This window comes from Heliangelus exortis, chromosome 19, assembly GCF_036169615.1.
Source record: "Heliangelus exortis chromosome 19, bHelExo1.hap1, whole genome shotgun sequence".
Lineage (NCBI taxonomy): Eukaryota > Metazoa > Chordata > Aves > Apodiformes > Trochilidae > Heliangelus > Heliangelus exortis.
The window spans coordinates 3,830,865-3,853,851 of NC_092440.1; the positions used below are offsets into that span (position 1 = coordinate 3,830,865).

Consider the following 22,987-nt stretch of genomic DNA (forward strand, 5'->3'; position numbering starts at 1 on the left):
CAAAGCCACTATCCCTCCTCACTGATGCTAAGTTAATCCCTCTTGCTTCATGATGGGCTGCTGATTCTTGGGAAATAATCACCCAGACCAGTTATTAAGAGATGCTCTGACTGGAGAGGCAGAGGAGGTATTAAAAATGTTCAGTGCCTTGCCCACCAAAAAGGCTGAATCTTCAGACTGAGGGGCAAGAGAGTAGTTTTCCCCTCTGTTCAAAAAGGTGAACTCTTCAAGGAAATTCTTTTCAAGGAAGAGCTGCTGATATTTTGCTGTGAGATGTGGTGGAGCCCCAGGAGCCCTTGACAGGCACCTCAGGCTTGTCACAGCCACAAAAGCCCCTGGTGACACTCCCACAGCAGGGGATGAGCTGGGTTAGCTCATGCATACCTGGGCCAAAGAGGCTCCTTCAGCTGAGGGACCTGTCTTGGTCCTACCAAAATGTTAGCTAGTAAATCCCTCCATGGATGAATTCCTGCTCATGGGCACATTTGGTCTGGGCCAAGCAGCTTGATGGTTTATAAAGATATCCCAGCTACCAGCTGCATGCTGCCTGTGCCCACCAAGGCAGCAAAGGTCCCATCATGAGTCTCGCACTCCCCAGCCTTCCCAGATTCACAACAGGGTTTCAGCCAGGCCCAGCCAGAGCTTGGGCCCCTGCTGCCATTTTGTGTGTGTGTGTGTGAGATCTGTGAGGCCACTGGGGCCTGTTGTCCACTTGGGCCACACAAGAGGCTGTCTGTTGCCCTCCATTGAACCTTAGATGCCCTGGTGAGTCTCAGGGCTGGAAACACAAGGGTACACACCCATGGACACTGCTGTTCTGTAACATTAGCCCTGCAGTCTCTTTGGCTTGTGGACAATTCACACCGTTCCTCTTCTCACTTGACTCCTGCAGCTCACAGCCACAACCTGGCCACACACAAACTGTTTATGTGTTTCTAAGTTGCAGCCCTGACTCAAACTCATCACAGTTTAAACTGAAAAATCTTGAGAGATTAGAGAGGATCATCTGTAATCAGTACAAATTAGTTCTAATGAGGCCTCCCTCAGCCTTGCCAACTGGACAGCATTGTTCTGGCCATGGCTGCTTGCTCTCTTTTGCTAACTGAACCTGGGGGACACCCAACAGGTCACAAACACAGCAGGGAGACAGGAGATTAGTCTGGGTTTGATCAGATGCTGCCAGGGTTGGGCTCTGTGATGCTGAGATCATTTGCCAGGAACCAGCAGGAGGTGGCTCGATTTGGAGAGGTGCTAAGTGTGTGTTTCACACTACTTTTCTGGATGCGGTTCCCTGAGCCACCCTGCAGGTTCAGGAACCCTTTCCCAGCAGCAGTGCTGGCGTGGGAACACAGCAGTGCTATGTCTGCCCTGCCCCAACCATACCACGATGTGACAGCAGCAGGGACGTGCTCTGGGGTCACCCCAACCTGGGCAGAGCAGGTTGGGGAGCAGGGGGTGGGTGGTTACTGTCCTCTCACTGATTCACTTCTCCAAGGCTGTGTCCTGTTAAGAGACCTCCGAGGCACTTACATTTAGTTCACAATCTGCAGCTTTAACTCTTTTATTTCTAAAGGCAAATACATTGGAAAAGACCCAAATTAGAAAAAGCCTTATGGGGACTTAGGATCAGCTCCAGCTCATGCAGTTGGTGCCCAAAGTGTGGACATGAGGTGTGGCTGGCATGAGGCTTTGAGGGAACACCAAGATGAGACAGAAGGGCAAACACGGAGGCAAACACGAAGTTATTCTCTCCCCCACACCGTGTCGTGAGTTTCACCCATCTCTGATGTCTCACTGCAGCGCTCTTAACTTGCCAAGGTTCTCCAGAAATAAAAGGCAGGATCTTACTTACTCCTGTAAAACGCACCACGGAGAACCCCCCCGGCAGTGGAAGAAGTTACCTCCTTCTCTTTCCCCCGCGCCCTTCCCTCTCCCCCCTTTTTTTGGCCGTTTTACTGTTCAAGCAGATGACTGCGGTCCGAAGGGGTTGCACGTCACCGTCTCACTCCTTACCGGGCGGCACGGTAGCTGCCTTTTCCCATAATCCGCGGCAGGTTTTTTTGAGGTAGAGAACCGGTACCGGGAGTTGCTGTTCAGAGCACGGCGCACACAAAACTACCGGGATGTACCGAGGCGCCGCCCCCGACAGCAGCGGAGCTCCCATTTCCCCGACTCCTGTCCCAGTCGCTTCACCGAACCTGGTCCCCTGACGCTGCCCGCGGCGCCCGGGCCGGTTCCGGTGCCGCTTCGCCCCAGTGCTGCGGCAGCGCCGTCGGTTGCCTGGGCAACCCAGCGGCCTCCTCGCTTCCCGCCACTGTCCCACAGTACTTTGCGTTCCGGCCGCGCTGGAGCCCCCTGATTGGACGGGCCGAGGGGCGGGGCCGGCGCTGATGAAAACTTGCGGGGCTGCGTCCCCTCTCCGGAGAGTCCGCCCGGAAGTCTTACCGCTCTCCACCGCTCCTCCCCGGGCAGTCGGTCCTGTCTACGCTCCTCTCCTCTCCCCGAGCGGGCGGTACCGGCCCTGGGCACTGCCGGCTCGCAGGGACCGACTCCCCGCTCCGAGCCGGCCCGCTCCGCTCTGGCCGCCACGCCTCCCGCTGCAGCGCGCGGCCATCCCCTTTCCTCTCAAGCGGGACTGCTCGCCCGCTCCCGCCGCCCATTGGCTCGGCGCCTCATGAATATGCAGATGAGGGCCTCCTGCCGGCTAATGGCAGGCGCGGGGGAAATTAATATTCTCCTTTCTGTGCGCGGATTGGCTGCTGCGCGCTCCGCCCCGGCGGCCGGGTAGGCTGCCCCCTGGCGGCGGCAGGAAGGGGCGGGCGCGGCGCCGGGAGCCCGAGATGGTGGGCGCCGGGGCGCGCGGGGCGCCGCTGCTGCCGCCCTCGTTGCTGCTGGTGCTGCCGCCGCTGCTGCTGCTGCTGCGGGGCGCGGCGGGCGGCCTCGCCGACAGCGTCGTCTGGGCCGTCAATGCGGGCGGCGATGCCCATGTGGACGTGAATGGAATCCACTTCCGCAAGGACCCGCTGGAGGGCCGCGTGGGCCGAGGTGAGGGCGGGGGGGACACGCCGGTGCCCTGCAGGCTCCTGGCCCGCCGAGGGGGTGTCGGGAGAGCCGCTCTCGGGGTCCGCTCCGCTCCGCCGGTGGCAATGGGTCACGACTCTATCAGCGGGGTTCCGGGACTCTCCCCGACTCTGTCCCGCCTCCCTCGGCCCCGCCGTGGAGGGTCCGTGGGTCTCCCCGCAGGGCTGCGGCGGCCCGGGCAGGCCCGCGGGCGGGGTCTGTTCTCCCTCAGCCGCCCAGGGGGCATAGAGGCCCGCGGGGAGCACCGGCCCAGCCTCGCCACCACCGGGACCGCGGCCACCTTCGTCCTCCCGCCGGACCCGGCCCGGAGCTGCACCCCCTGTCCCCATGGCGGAGGGGGACCCTGGGCCCCGGTGGTGGCGGGATGAGCCCTGCGGCTCCGGACGGGTTTTCCCGGCCTCGGGCTATGGCGTTGTGTAATGCCGGAGGGAAAGTCGCTCCTCGAGGGCTGGCGTGGAATTTCGACTGGAAAGGCAACGGGAGCAGTCAGGCTGCCAAACCAGCCGCATGCAGTCGCTTGGCTCCTCGTTTCCCGTTTTCCACTAAAAGACCCCAGATTCCACAGCAAGGTCCGCCAATTCGAAGCCCAGCCTGCCGTGCTCCCAGTGCAGTGAGCACATCCTTTTTCTGCTCTGTGCAGCAGAGTCGTTCACTCTGCGGGGTGATGCCTGCCACCGGCAGCCCGGTCCCAGCTGGGAGCTTGCTGGGAGCCCCGGTGCTGGGGTTGGTGAGGGGGAAGGTGCAGCAGACTGGTCTGCTCATCTAAGCAGCCGTCAGGGTTTTCAAGAGGCTGAAGCAGGAGGAGAGGCAGATGGGGTATGATCAGGTGCTTTAACTACTGAATCAGTAAAAGGTTCTGTCTGCCAGTAGGGAAGGATGGATAACCAATGCTGCACTTGCACTTGCGTTACCTTTTCCTACTTTCCCTGAAAAAATGCTTAGTTTATATGAATTTTTCCCCGTTTCTGATAACTGGTACACCAAAACTTAGTTGCTTTGCAAGTGTATTGAAAAGTGAGCTGTGCTGAGCAGCTCTTGTCAGTTACAAGTGAGTGATGCAGTGCAGAGAATATGATCTATCAGTTGACTTTTATGTCTAACCTTCAATATTTCCATGTAGGATGGTGAGGACTGTCCTATGCCATTCAGCTACCTCACATGTGTGCTGTCCTGGATGGAGATCCGTTTGGGCTTAAAGGATACAGAGGAGATCACATTTAAACATTAATACTGTTTGTTAGGTGTTTTTCACCCCTGTGGAAAATGTTGCCCCAGTCACACAGGGTGCACTGGTAGCTGTATATCAGCTTCCCCTTGCAGACCTCTGGTGTAGGACAGCCCAGAGAATGTCCTTGTGGCCTTGAACAATTTATTTTTGAGCTGAAGAGAAAAAAAGGTCTGTTTTGAATATACTGTGACATGTTCTTCCTTTGAGGAAAGCCTGTGGTGTCTCCTGAGCAGCAGGCTGTTCCAGTAATCCTGCTTCAGCCAGTGGTGCCAGGCACAGCAGAGGAGACTTTACCCCTTTGAGCTCTCAACTGCTTTTCCATCAATGGCCTTTTATTGCACCATTGTTTCGCTTTACTCTGAGTTCCTCTCTGTAGACAGGCATGTAATGGCTGCAGCAGAAATATGTGGCTGACTGGGAGGAAACCTAGGGATAGCAGTTTCTGGGCTATACTGCCTCTAGGCAAATCAAAGCCTTTTTTTTGTTTTTTCTTCTTATTTTTTTCCCCAAGCCCCGCTTCAGATGCTGTGCACTAAGGGACAAAATGTGCTGATGGCAATTACAGAATAGTCAGGTGCCAAACACAGTTGAGTCTCAGCTTAGTGCATGCTGCTTGTCCCTTGGTGAGCTACCTGTCCATACACCACGAAATCAAGCCCTCTTCCAGAGCTGTGTCAGCAGATCTCTGACAGACAGGTGACAGATCTTCTTCTCCAGTTACCTTCTTGGCTATTAAATGTAGGCTTTCCTCTGATGGGAGCTGACTTCTGTGGAGTCCTTGGTTTGCTGTCACTGTAATCTGTAACTGACCAAAAATATCTGTGTGGGAGGACAGGTTAGACTTTCCACTCTGTATTTCTGGTGATTAAAGTCTCCAGTGGTAGTGAGAAGCAGAAGATTGCCTGAGTAGCTGTGTGTGAAACAGGAGACTAAGAACTGGCATTAACTTCCTCTGGCTCGTTTGCATTGGCTCCATCTTTGGCAACGTGCGCCGGGTTAGTTCTTGCTTTGTCTTGGCCAATGCAGTGTCTGTTCCCATGGAAATGGGGCTGGAAGTGGCAGCAGATGAACAGGTGAAGCAGAGAACTTCTCTAGGATCAACTTCTGACTGAAGTGCCAGTGGGCTGGTGGTACCCACAGCCTCCCCTCCTGTCCCTGCCTTGCTGGGGAGTTACTTGATTCCAGAGCTCTCAAGGCACACCTCAGTTTGCATTTGTACAGTCAGCCTGTTGCAATAAAATGTCAAGTCAGGTTAGGATCTTTTGAGGGCTGCTGTAGGGGTAGTGAAATAATGACTGAGAAGAGGCAAATTTTATGATTTCTGTTTTTTTTCTCAGGTATTGTCCTGTTTGGGAATGTTGTTTGGGCCCTTCCCAGTGGGCTGTTCAGATGCCTGCAGATAGCGCCCATTTCAGCTGGGTGACTGTGAGAGCAGCAGCTGATGGAGCTGCTGGTGCTATTGAGACCCTTGTGTATCTTTCTTGCTTCCTTCTTCCTGTCTTCAAGCTAGCAGGTATTGCGTGGCTGTGGTGAGAAGAAAGGGGTTTGTAATATGTCTGATACTTTTCACCCTTCTGCCATTCCGCAGGTTTTCATTTGAGGAGGGTGACTCTGTAGCCTGATGCCATCGATTGTTAAGCTCAATTCTGTTGAATGAATGTGTCGAGTCAGTCCTACACTGACTGTTTTGGTTCTGTACTCAGTGTTGGTTAATTTGGAAACATTGTAAAAATACTCTAGGTGTTTTTCCTCTTTGAAGCAGGAGTCAAGGGCCAGATTCTTTGGCTCTGTACTCTGTGAAACAGACTCTTCTTTCTGAAACTGTGTGCAAGTGAATTTCCTGTTTCTTAAGACTGCAGCAGGTCCAGACCTGGTTTTCTACAGGACTTGGCTTCTGCTCCAGTAGTGCCTCCTCCTGGTCAGAGCATGGAGGGGAGGCAGGTCTGACCAGGGCCTAAGTGCTACAGCCACTTAGGGAGTTAAGCATTCTAGAGTATATAAAGCCTCTCTTCCCTGTACCTCAGAAACTAACCCCTCCTCTCACTTATTTTTTTTTTTTTTTTTGCCTGAAACCCAGCTTCTGACTACGGCATGAAGCTGCCAATCTTGCGCTCCAATGCAGAAGATCAGATTCTGTACCAGACTGAGCGTTACAATGAGGAAACCTTTGGCTATGAAGTTCCCATCAAAGAGGAGGGTGACTACGTGCTGGTGTTGAAGTTTGCAGAGGTCTACTTTGCACAGTCGCAGCAGAAGGTAAACAACAGCTTCTTGCTTCTCTTTTTGATGCGTGTTCCTGGCCAAGACTCTGCGTGTCCAGGTTGCCTCTGCTGCTCTGGAGAAAGGAGTGAAGTAAGGCACCAATGGTTAACTTAGTTCCTAGAGCTGTCATAGGCTCTGAAACTTGGAGCTCTCTTCCACAGTGGGCCTGGAAAACTGCATTACAAAATTTTCAAACAAATATGTGTAACTAAACATAACTAGTGCTAGAATTTTATGATCTGTTTAAGCTGTGCTGGCTTTGAGAGGAAGTGGTTTTGCCTTTTTCCTAACAGCTGCTCCCTCCCTGACAGCATGCTTGTGCTGGATGAGGTTGAGTCAGGTAAGTGATCTGGGTTAAAAAAACCTACTCAAAACAATTTTCATGAGTGTAAAAAGACTTGATGCTGGTTCAAACTGATCCTGAAAGCACAGAGTTAAATTCAGCTCACTTTATTGCTCCATAGAGCAATAAAATCCACTTCTGAAATCCCTCATCTACAAATGTGGAAGCAGAAGCACAAAGACCTCAAAGCCCTATGATAAATGGTAAAGAAATGGTGTGTGGTTTAGTCTGGCTTCCCCCCGATTCCATCAGCTTCTTCAGAGCCCCACTCCTTAACACTGTGCTGCCTTCCTGCCAGAAAAGTATTTCAGGGAATAAAACTGGTGGGGCTGGCTTACAAAAAGCAGCCTCAGATTAAACTGAAGGGCTGAGGCATCTTTGGTTCCTCTTCCTTCATGTGGTTGTGCTGGGATTCCCCAGGTGCTGAGTGAAGTTTGAGTCATTACAGCCCTGAGGAGAACTTTCACTCTGAATTCACAGATGTGGTTAGCAGTTCAACATTTTACCTGCTTCAAACCCTGTGTACCTCACCAGCTTGTTTCCTCTTCTCTGCTGCAGGCTGTTAGTTAGAAATGGCTTAACTCCCTACGGTGCGGTGTGCCTGGTAGGAGCAAGTCTCCAGGCAGTAGGTGAAAGAAAGTTGTGAAAGAAAAATATAAATAAACCAGAATAAGATTGCCCTGTCCTCAGTTCTACATCAGCATATGTAGAGGTTATTTTAAAAGCTGAAGTTGGATTTCAGGGTACTTGAAAGGAATATTAATGCCTCCGTGTCTGTACTTTTGGCTGGTTTTGGGCTCTGCATCCTTCCCAAGGGAGTGGTGCCTGTGTGGTGGGAAGTGCCTTCTGCAGTGCTTTCTGGTCCTGAGTCCAAAAGAGACCTTTCTTGTTCTGTTCCCATCTCAACTGTCATGTTCCTGAATCTCTTCTGACACTGTCATTTCTTCCACCCTGAAGGTATTTGATGTTCGCTTGAATGGCCACGTGGTGGTGAAGGACTTGGACATTTTTGACAGAGTTGGACACAGCACAGCTCATGATGAGATCATTCCCATGAGTATCAAAAAGGGAAAATTGAGTGTCCAGGGAGAGGTTTCTACGTTCACAGGGAAGCTCCACATTGAGTTTGTAAAGGTATTATGCTTTGCTGAGCAGAGCCCTGATCTTCCTTTCCCCCTTTTTCCCCAGCCATGTGATGCAGCTGTTTGTTGGGGGAGGTGAGGTAATGGTAGGTGGGGGGAATATTTCTTGCTTCAAAGCTACAGCACTGATTTCCTTCCTTGCTTTCTCTAGGGCTACTATGACAATCCAAAAATCTGTGCCCTATACATTCTGCAAGGAACAGTGGAAGGTAAGCACAGTTTTTGAGCCAGAAAGCTCGTCCCTCTTGGAGAGCAGCCTGTTGCTTCTCAGACCATGAGATCATAGCTTTTGCTGACCCACCTCTGCCAAAACTGTTTATCTTTCAGCAAGTTCCCACAGAGTGCAGCTGCAGAATGAAATAGGTGTGTAGTGTTCTACTCTTCCAAGTGCACAAAGCTGCATCATTTTTGGAATAAGAAAAATCAGTTTAGTTATGAAGTTCCTGTGTATGGGGTAGAGAAGAAGGGAACACGTGGCCAGTCTTACCTTATAGCTACAGCTACCAGCTGTAGATAAATTCCCTCTGGCCTTGGATGTGAGCAGCAGCCCTAGAGACAAGTAATTTACAGAGATCTTTTAGCTACTAGTTATGTGTTTCTTACCTGGAGCTTTGTTTACCTTCTCAGCTTGAGGACAAGGTATTTCCTCAGGATAGCAGTGGAGAGTGCTAGAAAAGTCCATAACTTTTTATCATCTTCTTTATAAGTCTGTGCTGGAGTTTGAGCCCTTCTAGCTCCTGAACAGGGGAGGTTCAGGACCATGGCATCACTTTGCTTTACTACTGGCCAGGCTACTCCTGTTTCTGGAGTGCTCTGGCTGTGGTGATGTGGTGTCAGGTGTCCTGTTGCTGTTGCACATGCTGGGTCTGGAAGAGAGGGATGGGGTGGCCTGGGTGATTAGTTAGGTTACATCCTGCTTCCTTGCAACCTTTTGTCTTGTCCAACAGATGTTCCAAAGCTGCAGCCGCACCCGGGTCTGGAGAAAAAAGAGGAAGATGATGATGAAGATGAATATGATGAAGGCTCCAGTGTTAAAAAACAGGCAAATAAGAACCGGGTTCAGTCAGGCCCACGCACACCAAACCCCTATGCCTCGGACAACAGCAGCCTCATGTTTCCTATATTGGTGGCCTTTGGTGTCTTCATTCCTACCCTCTTCTGCCTCTGCCGGTTGTGAGAGCAAGCCCCACAAGAGCATCAGCCAAGGGGCTGGGAGGGAAGGAGTTGGACCAAACACGGTTGCTTTCAATTTCTCCATATTGTTCATAATTTAAGGAAAAGAAAAAAAAAAGAAAAAGAAAAAAGATTAAAAAAAAAAAAAAGATGATTCATTTGGAATGAATAGCAGGTCCAGGTAAGAAGGAGCTTACCTTCCCCTTGCCAGCAAGCAGCAAGGCCCTTGCACCATGTGCAGCCTCCAATCCTCCCTGGGGCATCCAAGAGTAAAACGAGTCCTCGTTCTCTGTGTATGGGGCTGTTGGAAGGTGATGCTAGCAGAGAAAGCCACGTGCTGCAAGATCTCTGCCTTTACAGGGTGGAATGCGGTTCCTTGAGCAGGGAAGCAGCTCCTAAAGACAGCCCTGGGTACACGTTTTGTCCAGGAGCTCGGAAGTGTTGTGCTGTTGGGTTACTGAGGACTATGGAGCCTGGCTCAGCATCTCCCTGAATGCGTGCAACACGATGTATGGTACTCACCTGCATAAAGACACCAAGACTCCAGCTAGCAGCTCAGCTGCTGTGGAGAGGTTCCCCTCCCAGGAGTGCAAACTGCACCAGGAGCAGAAGGATTTAACTGGCCTGATTGTGCTGCACCGGTTAGGAGAGACTTTCCTAGTCTGGCAATTGTAACGTTAGATCCATTGCAGAGGGATTCTGCTGTAGCCTGTGAAAGGCTGATGTTGTTAGCATCTGATCAGATGCACTTGTTTTCTGTATTGATTATGGCTTTTGTTTCCTTTAATATTCTTTTATTTTCAAAGGTTTAATTTTAATCCCAGTTCCTTGTTTTGCCATTTATAGCAAGTGATCTCTTCTTTAGAAGAAGCTGAGAATCAGAGAGAAGGTTCTGGACTTGATCCTTGGCCTTCCCAGCAGTTAGCTTCCCTCCCTTGTCCTGGGTCTGTGAACTACTTGTGCTGTAGGACAGAGCAGAGCAACCTCATGGGTGCTCTCTCTGTGTGCTCATTGCCTGTCGTAGGCACCAGGCCTGCCAGCAGTGGAAATGCAGTGGAGTTGGTTGATATCTTCAGTTAGCTCAGCCTTTTGCTTGTCAAAGCCCTGTGGTGAAGGGGCAGATGTCCAGCATTTCAGTACTGTAGAGGAAGGTGGTTTGTTGCCCTCCAGAGAACTGGAATCATAGACTGACCTAGGTTGGAGGGGACCATAAATGTAATCTGCTCCAACCTTCTTTCGTTGGGCAGGGACAGCTCAACTAGACAAGGTTACTCAAGGTCTCATCCAGCTTGACCTTGAATACCTCCAGGAAGGGGGTATCTACATCTCTGGGCAATCTGTTCAAAAATCTCACTCCAGCAGAATGCTGGAGACAAAGTCACCTGCTTGCTCCTGGGGATATTTCTGCAGGAGACTTCTGTTTCCACATGCAGAATGTGTGCCAGCAGAGCAAAAGCCCTCTCTGCTCCTGATCCAGAACTGCAAGCTCCCGTGCTGCCTTCCCATGGTCTTGGCCTCTGATGTGTTTAGCATTTCTGGGTGGCAGGAGCATGATCTGGCCCAGGCACAGATTCTGTGTTCTGGAGCATGATCTGGCCCAGTCATGGCTGGGTTCTTTTGAATCAGCTTTAATTCTGGTGATCTGTGTGCTTGCAGAACACTTTACCTCATGCTGTCTCTGTTCTTGGAAGTGCTCTCTCCACCCAAAGCAGTTGCACCCAGCGGTATCCTCTGTGCTGCTGTTCCCTGGGCCTGAGTTTTCTGAGTGGTTTTTTTGTGTGTTTGATCCCTAGCAGTGTCTCAGTCTTTCTGAAAAGGGTCAGCAGAATTCCCTAGTTTCTGGAAATTGGAGGAGCAGCCTTTCTGCTCAGCTTGGCCCAAACAGCTGAAGTCTTCATTTCCTTCTAACCCTCAAGCTGTGATATGAGCTGTCAGCTCCTGAGCTCCAGAACTGAAGTTGGGGCAGGTGTCAGAGCACTGAGCCCTTGCCTTTCTGATCACTGCTGTAGCCCTGACCCTAATTCTTTGTCTGTGAGCTAAAAAGCAAGCACTAGGACCTTAATTACCTCCTCTCCAATTGCATGAGTGGTAACAGTCATTTTGGGAGAAGCAAGAGGGTCTTTGCCTCACTGGAACAAGAACCTATGCTTTAGGAGGAGCAGATCTTAAGAACAGATCTTAGGATGAAAAGGTGGTCAGCTTGACATTGTCTGCTTCATCTTTTAGCTGCTGCTAAAATTCTAGTACTTATAAAACTCCTATAAAATATGAACTCTGTTTTGTTTGGTAGTGGTGCCTGCAGAGATTCTGCAGTTTTTAGGATTGTTACTGGAGCATGGAGACATTTAGATCTTATCAGTTTTGAGAAGCATAAACTGCTGATTTGTTAAGCAAAGAACCTGGGCTTGAAAGTAGGCTTCTCTGTGAGGGGCTGTTTTTCCTCCAGGCCTTTTAGACTGCATTTTATTTGAGCATCCGTGAAGCAAGGAATTACTCAGTTTCTTGTGGCTCACCCAGTAATCTCTGCACCTTGACTAGCATGAGAGAAAGGGTGTGCATTTAGGTGTGCAGAAGTTGGAGACAAGATTTCTGCCTCTCCTGGCAGCTAGGGCATCCATTTGGTGCCATCATCTGCCCTAAGGCAAAGCTGTGCAGGGTGTGATCTGTTATGTTCCAGTTGCTCAGTTCAAATGAATTTGTCTTATTTGAATAAGAATAGGGAGTAAGAACAGTTCATCCTTCATGTCTTCGGTTTAGTTGGTTCTGGTTTTATGCATCTCTGTCACTACAAAGCTGGTGGTTGAGGGGTTCCTGACTCTGTCATAGTGCTGTGTAATTTTCCTTGTTCGTGGGCTTCCAGGTTTGCCTTGGAAGGAGCCTTCAAACAAAGAATGTGGGAACACCAGAGGATGGTAGAGGTTAAGGAGTCAGCATCTGGCTGGGAGTGGCATACTCAGGCTGGCTCCCCTTGTCATCTCTTGGCATCTGCAAGCCAGCTAAATGGGCACAGTGAGTACCTGGGCCTGACCAGGGAAAGAAAGCTTAGGTTGGCTGTAGCTTTCCACCACAGGTGTTTGTGGGAATATCCAAGGTGCTGTTTAACTGAGACCAGTTAGAGACAAGCCTGTTTGTGCTTTGTGACAGCCAGCATCAAACAGATGAAGTGCATGTCCCTGTGCAGCTGTGTGGAGAGCTGGGTCACAACAGACCCTGGCTTGAATTGTGAAGCAGTTGTGTTGAGAGGGCAGATAAGACAGTTTATTAAAGCTTCCCCTTGAAAAAGGGAAGATGACACCATTGATCTCATTTTTGGGCCTGGATCCAGCCTCAGGGTAGTAGTTCCAAAGTCTACTTTAACTACCCTGTCATCAGCTCCTCCTTTTGTACCTCAAAGCCAGGCCATTTTCCCCTTCTCTTTGTGTGACTAGAACAACAGCTCCGACTCTTTTGAGTGTCCCAGGTGGCAGTGAGCAGAAAGCCAAATTAATTCCTGTCTCTTTTTCGTGCCTTCCTCACAGGCTTTGAATGAAAGTCTATTTGAAGAAGCTTGTCTTTTTTAAGGAGCTTCAGAGTTGGTTTTCTTTTTCCCCAAGGGACAGGCATTCCCTGCCCCTGTGATCAACTGGGAACTGTCTCGATGTCCCTGGATGCCAGCTCCAGAAGTCACAGCTGAAGCAGGGAGCTGCACATATCTTTGGTTCCAGCCCTGGAGGTCAATGGGGAAAAAAACCTAGCAGGGCACAGAACTGGAAGAGCTCCTTCAGGTCTGGTCTGCCCTAGAAATCTCCCAAAGGCAGGATGGAGAACTTCCAGACAGTCTGGTGCCTGCGTGTCTGCAGTGAGTCACAGCTGGGTCCTGGTTGTTGTGTGGTGCTTACAGCTTCTGTGTGCAGTGTGGCTTGGGGTCCTGCATCCCAGCTCACTCACCAAGGGCTTGACCCACACTGTTTGGGTTTGAACAGGTAAGAGACTTGTGCTTTGTGCCTTGGTCTACCTTTAAGTTGAAATGGGGTTTGCTATAGTCAGGAACATGGAAGCCTGGGCTCAACAGGCCTGTCTGTGGTAGAAAACAGAAGGAGGAAGGAGAGGACCAGCAGAGCAGCATCAGCACTTGATGTGAGAGATTCTGAGCAGCTGTGAGGTACCAAGTGTTTCAGGCTGTTTGGTGCTCCAGTATGGGTGAGATCTGTCTGCTTCTTGCACTTATGTGACAGGGAGGGAAATATCCTTGCTCAGAATCCAAGGGAAATGGGAGCTGGGCCAGCACTGAGCTAATTTACCTACTGGCTCTTCTGCATCTCCACAACAAACGCCAAAGTCTAATACAATTCAAGGATGCTTTTTTTAACGTCGGCCTGGTTCCACCAGTCTGTCCTCACGGGCTGGTCTCAAATGGGCTCAGACAAGTATTCTCAATGGCACAAACACAACACCAGGCTGGAGCTGTGAAGGCTCAGAGGGGTGTTTATATGAATGTGCTGCACCCCTGCTTCGCACACTGCCCAGCAGGGCTGGGGTGTGTGCCTTTCACCTTGGATCCAAACAGATTTGTCCCAGGAGTATAGTAGCAACTGAACTGAAATGGTGCTGGGCTGGGTGGGAGAGGTGAAGGCAGGTCCATGTCTTCCAGGACTCTGGTTTGCTCAGAGTTTATTGCTGTATATTAAATACTATTTTTGGAGATTCGGGGGAAAGATGTGGGAGGGGGAGGGATGTGGTGACACTGTCCCCAGGCTTATCAGTGGGATGCTACTGCAGGTTATTGATAGGTTTTGATATTTTTTTCCCCCAGAAAAGTGCTTTATAAAAAAAAAAAAAAAGTAAAAATAATAACAAAACAGAAGTGCTTTCCTCCCTCCTAGAACAGTGCTAGATTACTGGAAAATATGAATAATCTTTTCCGAGCATTAAGGTCTCTGCTGAAGAGTTTGTGTGATGGAGTTTTCAAGGCAAGGGGCAAATTACAGCTTGAACCAGTTTAACTGGGGAGAGTGTGAATGTGGGAAATGTGGGATCTCTGCCCTGGAGTTGTTTCCAGTCACATGTAGTGAGGATGTGCTTGCCTCTGCTACCAGGGCTGTTCTGTGAGCTCAGGCCCTGGAGGGAAGCTGTGTCTGGAAACTTGCTGCCAAGTGGGGTCTTGAATTTTTTGTGGTTTCCACGGGGTCTTTGTGTGTTCAGGGCTTTCTCATTTGAGAAACAGCCAGGTTGGCAAAGCAGCCTTGGAGAACCTGAGAGCAGAGGCAGGATTTGTGCTTTGTGGCAGGAGGCAGTAGCCAGTACTGTGAAATGCTGGGCAGGTGACAGTGATGTTTGGATCCCATAATGGTAGCAGCTTTTAACATTGGCAGATGGTCCTACTGCTCTGTAGTTCCTGGCTGTATAGTGCCTGGGACACTTGGAAATGACCCATGCTGCTGGCATTAAGGACACATCACAAACTACTTGAAGTTTCAGGTCCAAGTTGTCTGTAATGGCTCAACACTGTGGGGAGAGATCTTCATCTGTACTTGTCGCCAGTAGCAAGGGGTCTTTAGGGAGGATTTTTTATTTTACTGTCCATTGCTTTGTGTTATAACAACTTGCAGTGACATTTTTTTAGTTTGATTTGCAGCAAGCTTGTGCCCTGGGTGAAAAGCACAGATGCCTATTTCTGATTGCATTGGCTTTGCAAGGACTAGTTTGGGGGGAAAAGATGTGTGGGTGGGTTATTTTATTTTTGGTACATGGTAGCAGTTTTATTTTTTAATTTCCCCAGGATGTTCGGTTGAGGGAATGTTCTGAAATCTACTGCCTGGCGATTTTAACCAGCAGTGTGTGAAAGGAAAATAAAACAGAATTATATTGTCACTTGGATGAGGTGGTCCCTCTTTTCTAGTGGTGGAGGAGCCCCCTCTGCCTTGTGCCCGTGGCTGGCAGCACTGCAGGCTGGAGGTGCAGTTTGTGATCCCACCACTGCTGCAGCCCGGAGCCTCTCCCTGCCGCTGCCTGCCTGCCTCCGGTACAGCTCTGCTGCTCTCTTGCTGGTTGTTTTGGGTGATTTCAGTGCAAGTTGAACGGTTCGACATCCTCTTAGAAGTGTTGATAATGGACTTTGTTGCTTCCTGCTCAGGTCAGGAGCACCAGAGATGTAATCAGCTTTCTGGGGTTTTGCAAGCTGCCCCGATTTCAGATTGAAACTGTGTCAGAGGTGGTCAGAAGGGTCTGTAGCTGGAGCAGAGAGAAGGTGGCACCTTCCTCCTCTAGGTGCCTGCTCTCAGGTGATAAGGTACTCCAGGCCCCTGGTCTGCCTTTCCTAGGGCAAGGACTGGAGGGACTGAACCTCATCTGCCATGGAGGATTTGGGAGCACTGGCATGGACAGGCTTGTTTGAAATAGCATTTGGTTGGCAGTAGCAGGCGTGTGCTGCTTACAAACAGCAGTAAACGTCACTAACCACTGCTCTGAATCTGTTTCCAGTCATCTTGAGCGTGTTGAGTGTTGGCTGGAGTCTGAAAAGAGGACGCAGATGTTTCTTGTGCTTACCTCAGTTCCCTGAATGGCTGGAGGTAACTCTTAGGGGCTCTTCAGTGCCTACTGCAAGCTGGTGGGTTGAAGAAATGTGTCCTTTCTTCGGTGTGATGCTCCTGTTGGACCTCCCCAGTCCCTCGTGCCAGGCTCAGGAGACTCATCTGACCTCTGCCACTGTCACACGGAGCCCGGGGTGGGGGTGACAGTGGCACAGCTGGGAGTCTGGCTGGCCCCGGGAGAGCCTGGCAGGGTACAGGTACACCCTGGGCGACTTTTGTCGGGGCACAGAGTCTTGTTACTGTTCCTGCCCCTGCCTGTGTCTCAGCTCCCTGGGGACAGCAGCTGTGGCGTGAACTCCATGGCATCCCCTTGCTGACACCGCGCCGGCTCGTAGCTGCGTCCTGAAAAGTGCTTGTCACCATTCTTTAAAAAGACCGGGGCTCTCTGGGGGACACCGCTCTCTGTAATTACCCACTACGCTGCGGGATTCAGACCGTGATCTAATTAACGGGAGACCCGGGTGCCCCCGCTGCGCAGCGAAGAGCGCATCTCCCGCCTCCTGGGTGCTGCCGGCGCCGGGGACAGCTGGAAGGGTGCTGCTGGGGCGAGGGAGTGGGTGCTTTTGTTTGGGTTTTGTGTCTCTCTTCCCCAGGTAACTCCTGGCTCTTCCGCCCGGCCTGCCCCGCTGCTATCCGCCCGCTCTCTGGAGCCCCGGGAGGAAGGTGCTGCCGCCCCGGGACGAGGACGCCGGCCAGGTTGGTACTCGCGACGCGGCTCTGGGGTGGCCCCTCCTTCGGCCCCGGAGGTGGCGGGGACCCCCTCGCTTCGGGCCCCCTCGTTGCCAGGCAGCCCCCCGCCCCCTGACCCGCCGCCCCGCCCCTCGCTCCCATAGCTACCGAGGGCGGCGGCGGCCATCTTGGCGCGGCGGGGCCATGAGCGGTTCGAAGGCGAGGGCGGCGGCGGGGCCGGAGAAGAAACCGCCGCCAGGGACCGGGGGGGCCCTCAGCCGCCTGCGGGGGCGGCGCGGCTCGGCCGACACGGCGCCGCGGACACCTTGGACCGAGTCCGAGCTGCTGGCGCTGGAGACCGTCCGGCCCGAGCACGTCCTGGGGCTGTGCCGGGTGACGGAGAGTGAGTGCGGGACGGGGAGGGAGCGTCGGGCCCGGGGAGGGGGCGTTCGGACGGGGTCTGGCGGGCCGGGGCGGGCATGGCCCCGCGCTGCTCCGTTCATCCTCCAAGGGCCGGGGCGGAGGGGTCGGGGTCGGGCTGTCCCCTCGCCCTGGGACGGAGGGGAGAGAGGCGGGGGTGCATCGGGCCGGTGAGCGCTGCCAGCCGGTGCCCCGGCGTTGGGACCGGTTGAGGAGTGTGCGCCTTGTCCGGTGCTGGCTGCAGCAGCGCGGTGTGCTCCTGCCTTCAGCTTTGTTAAAACTTCCAGAAAGTTTGTGATGGTTTGGATTTTTTTGGTGTGTATGGGATTTTTCCCCCCCTTTTTTTTCTTTTTTCTTTTTTATTGTTTTGTTTTTCCTCTGAGTTGCTGATCTCTGCTTTTCTGTCGAGCTCTTCTTTTTCTCGCTGTGCTACCTGGCACCTAGTGTGCCTTTGTTTCTTATTGCCTCAATTTTGCCTCGCGTTCCTGAAGCCTCTGCAAAACAACTTGCACTATGTATCTCAATGGACTGGGGCTAGCAAAAGAAGAAATTTCTGTGGTAATTGCTCAGCGTTTTTTTAAAATGTTACTGTATGTTTCTTTCTCTTCTAGATTATTTATGCAAACCTGAGGACAACATTTACAACATTGACTTCACCAGATTTAAGATCCGGGACCTTGAAACTGGAACTGTGCTGTTTGAAATTGCAAAGCCATCTCCTTCAGGTATGTCATGCTAACATTGCAGGGAGGCTAAAGAGACTCAGAGAGCCAAGAAGTTGCACTGCAGGACCCAAGCAGAAAGGTTCTTTGATATGTCCTGTTGACTAAATGCCTGAGTTTACCTCTGCTGAAAAACTTGTCATAGAAATGTGAAGTGATTATTATGAGATGGGGAAGTACTGTTGACAAGTCTTCCTTTGGTGGCTGGTTATGGTTCAGAGTTTCTTTCATGTGTTTTGGCAATTGCAAGGGGGAATATCCTGTGTGGGTTAAGGGTGCTTGCAGCTCTGGAGCCACCAAGACTGTGCCAACTGCCATAGCATATCTTTATTACTTAGTGCCAGTATGAATCTCAGACCAATTATTACCCTTTCAATTTAGTGCCACCTTTCAGTTCAAGTAATAGTTTGTCCTGATATACCCACTAGCCAGCAATACCTTATGTGATACTCTGTTAGCCAAATAACTCTGAGCTGGTGTGTTTTCTAGAGCACAATGATGAGGATGAAGATGACAACAGTGAGCTGGATGCTAGTGCAGGCCGCTTTGTCCGCTACCAGTTCACCCCAGCATTTCTCCGCCTCCGGACTGTTGGTGCAACGTGAGTATGAGTTTATAAAAAAAATGGGAGAACCAGGTGTTTACAATGTTGCATGACAGTTTATAGCAAAGCTGAGTCAAAGACTACAGAGAACCCATCTTACACTAGAAATATCAAAGTGTCTCTGGAATGCACTGTTGGATACTTAGGTAGCCTTGGGTCCAAGACATCGTTCTTCCCAATAGGAAGGGTGGTGTGTCATCTTAGCTTTTCTTTCCTGCTTTTTTGCAGAGTGGAATTCACAGTTGGAGAAAAACCGGTGTCAAACTTTCGAATGATTGAGAGACATTACTTCCGAGATCGCTTGCTGAAGAACTTTGACTTTGATTTTGGCTTCTGCATTCCCAGTAGCAGGAACACATGTGAACACATCTACGAATTCCCTCAGCTCTCAGAAGACCTTAGTAAGTATCTCCTTTCTCACACTGAGTTGTGTTCTGTTTGTGTATGTGCATATGCTCATTTTCTCCCTCTCTCTGCTTGTGAAAGAAGCTGTGACTGGGATGAGTAGGACAGGAATAGATAGATGCAGATTCCTAGTTTAAGCTGTGTGTAACCTTGACTGAATTACAGATTTGGGCTGCAAGTTCTTTGAAAATTAAAGCCTAAGACAACTGTGTTGTCAAGTCACAGGCTGTAAGAACTGATTAGAGTCACAAGGTTTACCTGACTGTTGCCCAATAGCATAGCCCAGAAGACAACAAAACCCTGAAAAAGGGTTCTCTTGGTAGCCATGCATCTGTTTTCAGCACATGCTGGTTATGGCTTGAGCCTCCTGCTTTGAAACAGAACCAGTTCTTCTCCGAGAGGTGTGTTCTTGAGCCTACCAAGATCTCTGCAAATATCCATTGTAGGGGGTATGTTTGAGCTTGGGGGGTGGATAGAGCGGGAGCATGTGGGCCCATCTGTGGCTACCTGGGTGTGGGAGAAGGTGCAGAGTTTGTACCCTGCCTGTGTACTTGTTGGGAATGCTTGCTACCTCTCTGCTTACAGATGTGATTGTGGCTCTGCTGTAGTGGTGGCTCCAACAGTTTCTAAGGTTCCCTTGTGTGAGATTACTCCATCCCCATTTTTTTGCTTTTGACAGCACTTGTCTTGTGAATAGAAAGAACAAGAAGGGGCAGGCCAGAGCTTTTGAAGCACACTCAGCAGAGTGGTTTGCTTCCTTTACTTGTGTAGCACAGGGCATCAACCTGGTAAATCCAGCAGAATGGCAGAGTCCTTTTCTTTCTGACCATGTGCTGCCCAGTGGAGTGTGGCAGGCTTTGGAATGTAATTGAGCTTTCTCTTTCACAGTCCGTCTGATGGTTGAAAATCCATACGAGACCCGCTCAGACAGCTTTTACTTTGTGGACAACAAGTTGATTATGCACAACAAGGCTGATTATGCTTACAACGGAGGACAGTAATTGTTCTGTGTCTGCTGGATGCTGTGATACCATTAACCATTCCGATGTCCAGGGCTGGACTGGAGTTGCTGTCTCGTGCAACAAGGCTTCTTGCCAAACCTTTTCGTCTTAACACGAGGCTGAAAAACATGAAACAAAGACGACAGCTCATGGAAGTAATGGAAATCTCCCTGCAACACTTCTCTGTCTGGCACCAAACATATTGTGCCTCTCACTCACTATTTCCAATTACCTTCTGGTCCCTTAGTTAGGTTATGGATCAGAGGCACTGTTAGAACATTCTTGCTGTTACAGTCTTTATAGTTAGGTTGCACTTCTAGTGCATTTGATGTTTCACCTGTTGGGTGACTACCCTCTTTCAAGAAGTCATATTGTTTGGGTAAGCTATTTCTTAGCAGGAATCTTCCCCCTTCAAGTAGCCAGTGATGCCTGAAGAGCAGATCTCTGGTTGGATAGATCATCTATTTAGTGCACAGTGGTTTAGTTTGTAGTATGGCTGACATGGCTTTTTAGGGTGCATCCCAATATTCTCCAGTGGGAAAGATAAAATAAGAGACAAATTCAGCTTCTAAGCAATGCAGGAACCTTCCTTCTGCCTCCAGGCCCTTGAGAACAGCTTGATCTCTGTCTTGTTAGAGATTTCACTGCAGATAGGTAATAGGAGGTAATAGGGGCTTCATCAAGGTTGGTCATTGAGTCAGTCTGATAGCATTTCCATTTGAGCTCTTCAGAGCAAAATATTGAATTTTGCAGCTGAGGGGTCAACCTTATAGCAGAACTTAATCGATATATTTACCATTTCTCCTGTTTTCCTTTGTGTAGGAATTCTGGCTCTTGCTGTGGCCTGTACTGCTTTTTAGATGGACAGCATATTGTCAGTCTTGCTTGGGTGGAGGGTAGGCATCGGTCTAGTGGGGCTTACAGTAGAAAGGAAGAATGTGGAAAATCACTTAGAAATGTGTAGGAAGCAATAACTTCCTAGGTTTCAATCTCTATACTTTTAAAACTGGATGATATGACAGGCAGTGGTGTTCTCAGCTCATTTGCTTTGTTGCAGTTGAGGTATTAGTATCTAAAAGCTTCTCAGGTCAAATCACTCAGTGTTACAGAATGGGATTCTTACAGTTTGAGAATTGACATAAGTTTTCTTCAACTGAGCTGCCATCACTGCTTTGCCTGCTTAGCTGCTTACTTATGGTATAGGAAGTTCTGCTGAGTTACTGCCAGATCAGGGGATATGTTTCACCTATGTTTGGGTCTGGCAGTAGGAAATGGCATCATGTGGTGAGTAGATCCGTGTCTTCCCAGCAGCCATGCTGGGGCCCAGCTCCTCATCATGCAAAATCTCTGCTAACAAAACCTTTTTTTGCCTATTTTGCTGACTCTTAAGACTGGCATTGTTCCTGTTCCCATGCTGGGCTGGTCAGTTGTGTCTAGACCAGAGACATTTTCTAGTATTAGTTCCACTTTTTTCTTGAGACGGTTGAAATCTAATTCCCTGGTGGATCCAGTTGGTTACCTGCTGTGTTAAGTGTAAGGTTCAGCACAGTTTATGTTTTAGCAGGACTAAATGCAGTGGGGATCAGAGCCTGGAGCCTGTTAATGCATAGACAGCAGTAGGAAACCACTGCCTTTACCTCACAGATTAATGACGTTAACTTTGGCCCAGCAGGGTAAGCAGTGAGAGTATGTGAGGTGGCAGCCATGAAAGAATTTCCAGCTCTTGGGAAGATATTTAATTATGATTAACCACAACAAATGACCTGTTCTGGGTGGAGCATTAATCTGGAGCCAACCACAACAAATGTCTTGGGAATGTGGAGGGGCAAGGTCTGCCTGGTTGAAAGATGAAGAACAATTATGCTACCATCAGTCCCCTCCAGCATCTCCAGCAGCACTTGGACAATCTTGTTTAGTTAGCTCAGAATTAGTTGAAGCTACTTGTAAAGCTTGAGATGTCTCTTGCAGTGATTGTCTTCAGAAGGCCTTGTGGCACGATGGTGAGGTGGGAAACATTTGTTTTAGTGGAAGCACAGGTGATAAGGCAGAACTGCCCAGAAGTGTTTTTTTCATCCTAAAGTGTTCCGAGATTCTCAGGATAGTGTCTGAAGAGCCTGCTACTTATTTTCTGGGAAGTTTTACATTCTTGAGATCAATTTGTATGTAGTATAAATCCACGTGCCTTTAAACGTTACTTTTATCATATTTTCTGTATGAAGCCAGCTCTTGCTTTTCATGAGTTGGATGATTCCCATCTGTTTTCTATGTCACTGCATAAAGGTTCTTAAAAGGAAGACAGGCTGTTGCCAGAGTGAGCACCAGAAATTACTGTATGCAAATACCAACTGTGTGAGCCGTTTGTAGCAGTCAACATGCGGCTCTGCACGGTCGGGGGCTGTGTAGGGGTGTGAGTGCCATCTAGCAGCTGCTTTGCAGAAGGCGGCTGACAGCAGGAGAGCACTCTGCCCGGTGTAAATGAGACATTTGATGCCTATAGCAATGTGGATTCCTGTCTTCAGCCAGTACCTCTGCCAGGAGTGATGAGAAAAAAGCATTGAAGCAGTTGCTTTCCCATCGGTGAATGTATCAGCTATTCAGCAATAAGAAAAAAAACTGGAGGACAATCAGAAGACTTGCAGGCAGTAGTAGCACCCCTCAGTTTCTAGCTGAATGTTTTTGGTTTGCTAAATTAGAAGGTCTTTGCCCAAAAGATGAGCTGCAGGAAAAAAAGGAGTCTCTACAAGAGGGCAACCCAGCACTGGAAAGGTTGAAGTCAGGGATTTCCAAACTTCTGTTCCCACCTTGGCAGCTTCCCTAAGGTTTCTTTTCTCTTATATACTTTCCATAAAGTGTCTTCTCTGTGTGGCAGGGATAATGTAATTGGTAAACCTGGTTTCACAGAGTATCTTTCCTTCTGTGTTTTGTGCTCTGATGCTTTAATCAGGGATCAAAGCTAATCATGCCAGTGAGCTAGGAAGAACTTCCAGTAGGACCTTGTCCTTGTCAGGTGGATGCTGTGTCCTAGCCAGGTGCTGAATGCAAGGGAGATGCTTTCAGTGTTGGTTAAAGTTTGAGCAAGAGAAAAGGATTTGTGCAGACAGGTTCTCTCAGATCATGTGTTGAGTTGGAAAGAGAAAAGAATTGGGATCATACTGTGTTCTGCTATTAAAAAAACCAAAACACCAACCAAAAAAAACCACCCAAAAACCCATAAAGGGACCAAACCCACAAACTTACATTAAATCTTTACAGTATTTGTCCTTTTAGGACCAGGAATTCTATTTCACTTCTTTTTTGAGCCAAGTGCTTTGGATCCATGCAAGCAAGCTTCCCGGACAGCTGTTTTCATGATTGACTGAGGAATATAT

At 49.7% G+C, this 22,987-nt stretch overlaps 2 protein-coding genes and 1 long non-coding RNA gene across 3 annotated transcripts; 2 read left to right on the plus strand and 1 right to left on the minus strand.

Moving 5' to 3' along the window:
• Positions 1-2,790: 2,790 nt before the first annotated feature.
• Positions 2,791-15,079, plus strand: MLEC (malectin). Its single transcript, XM_071762922.1, has 6 exons — positions 2,791-3,045; positions 6,387-6,565; positions 7,872-8,048; positions 8,208-8,265; positions 9,004-10,793; positions 10,831-15,079. Exons 1-5 carry the CDS (start codon positions 2,841-2,843, stop codon positions 9,231-9,233), a joined length of 849 nt encoding a protein of 282 aa, XP_071619023.1. The 5' UTR covers positions 2,791-2,840; the 3' UTR covers positions 9,234-10,793; positions 10,831-15,079.
• Positions 14,037-15,843, minus strand: LOC139805015 (uncharacterized). Its single transcript, XR_011729642.1, has 2 exons — positions 15,755-15,843; positions 14,037-15,333 (listed from the first exon to the last, which is right to left on the minus strand). It is a non-coding gene; the product is annotated as an uncharacterized lncRNA (long non-coding RNA).
• UNC119B (unc-119 lipid binding chaperone B) lies at positions 15,309-22,895 on the plus strand. The gene is made up of 6 exons (XM_071762926.1): positions 15,309-16,494; positions 16,632-16,870; positions 17,499-17,612; positions 18,099-18,210; positions 18,442-18,614; positions 19,507-22,895. The coding sequence occupies exons 2-6, from the start codon at positions 16,672-16,674 to the stop codon at positions 19,617-19,619; spliced, it is 711 nt and encodes a 236-aa protein (XP_071619027.1). The 5' UTR covers positions 15,309-16,494; positions 16,632-16,671; the 3' UTR covers positions 19,620-22,895.
• Positions 22,896-22,987: the final 92 nt, after the last annotated feature.

Excerpts from the sequence above, each read along its gene's own strand:
- MLEC (XM_071762922.1), top strand. The coding sequence starts at position 2,841 with ATGGTGGGCGCCGGGGCGCGCGGGGCGCCGCTGCTGCCGCCCTCGTTG. Across the intron at positions 6,566-7,871 it reads TTGCACAGTCGCAGCAGAAG|GTATTTGATGTTCGCTTGAA; the intron begins GTAAACAACAGC and ends TCCACCCTGAAG. Across the intron at positions 8,266-9,003 it reads TCTGCAAGGAACAGTGGAAG|ATGTTCCAAAGCTGCAGCCG; the intron begins GTAAGCACAGTT and ends CTTGTCCAACAG.
- UNC119B (XM_071762926.1), top strand. The coding sequence starts at position 16,672 with ATGAGCGGTTCGAAGGCGAGGGCGGCGGCGGGGCCGGAGAAGAAACCG. Across the intron at positions 16,871-17,498 it reads GCTGTGCCGGGTGACGGAGA|ATTATTTATGCAAACCTGAG; the intron begins GTGAGTGCGGGA and ends TTTCTCTTCTAG. Across the intron at positions 18,211-18,441 it reads CTCCGGACTGTTGGTGCAAC|AGTGGAATTCACAGTTGGAG; the intron begins GTGAGTATGAGT and ends GCTTTTTTGCAG.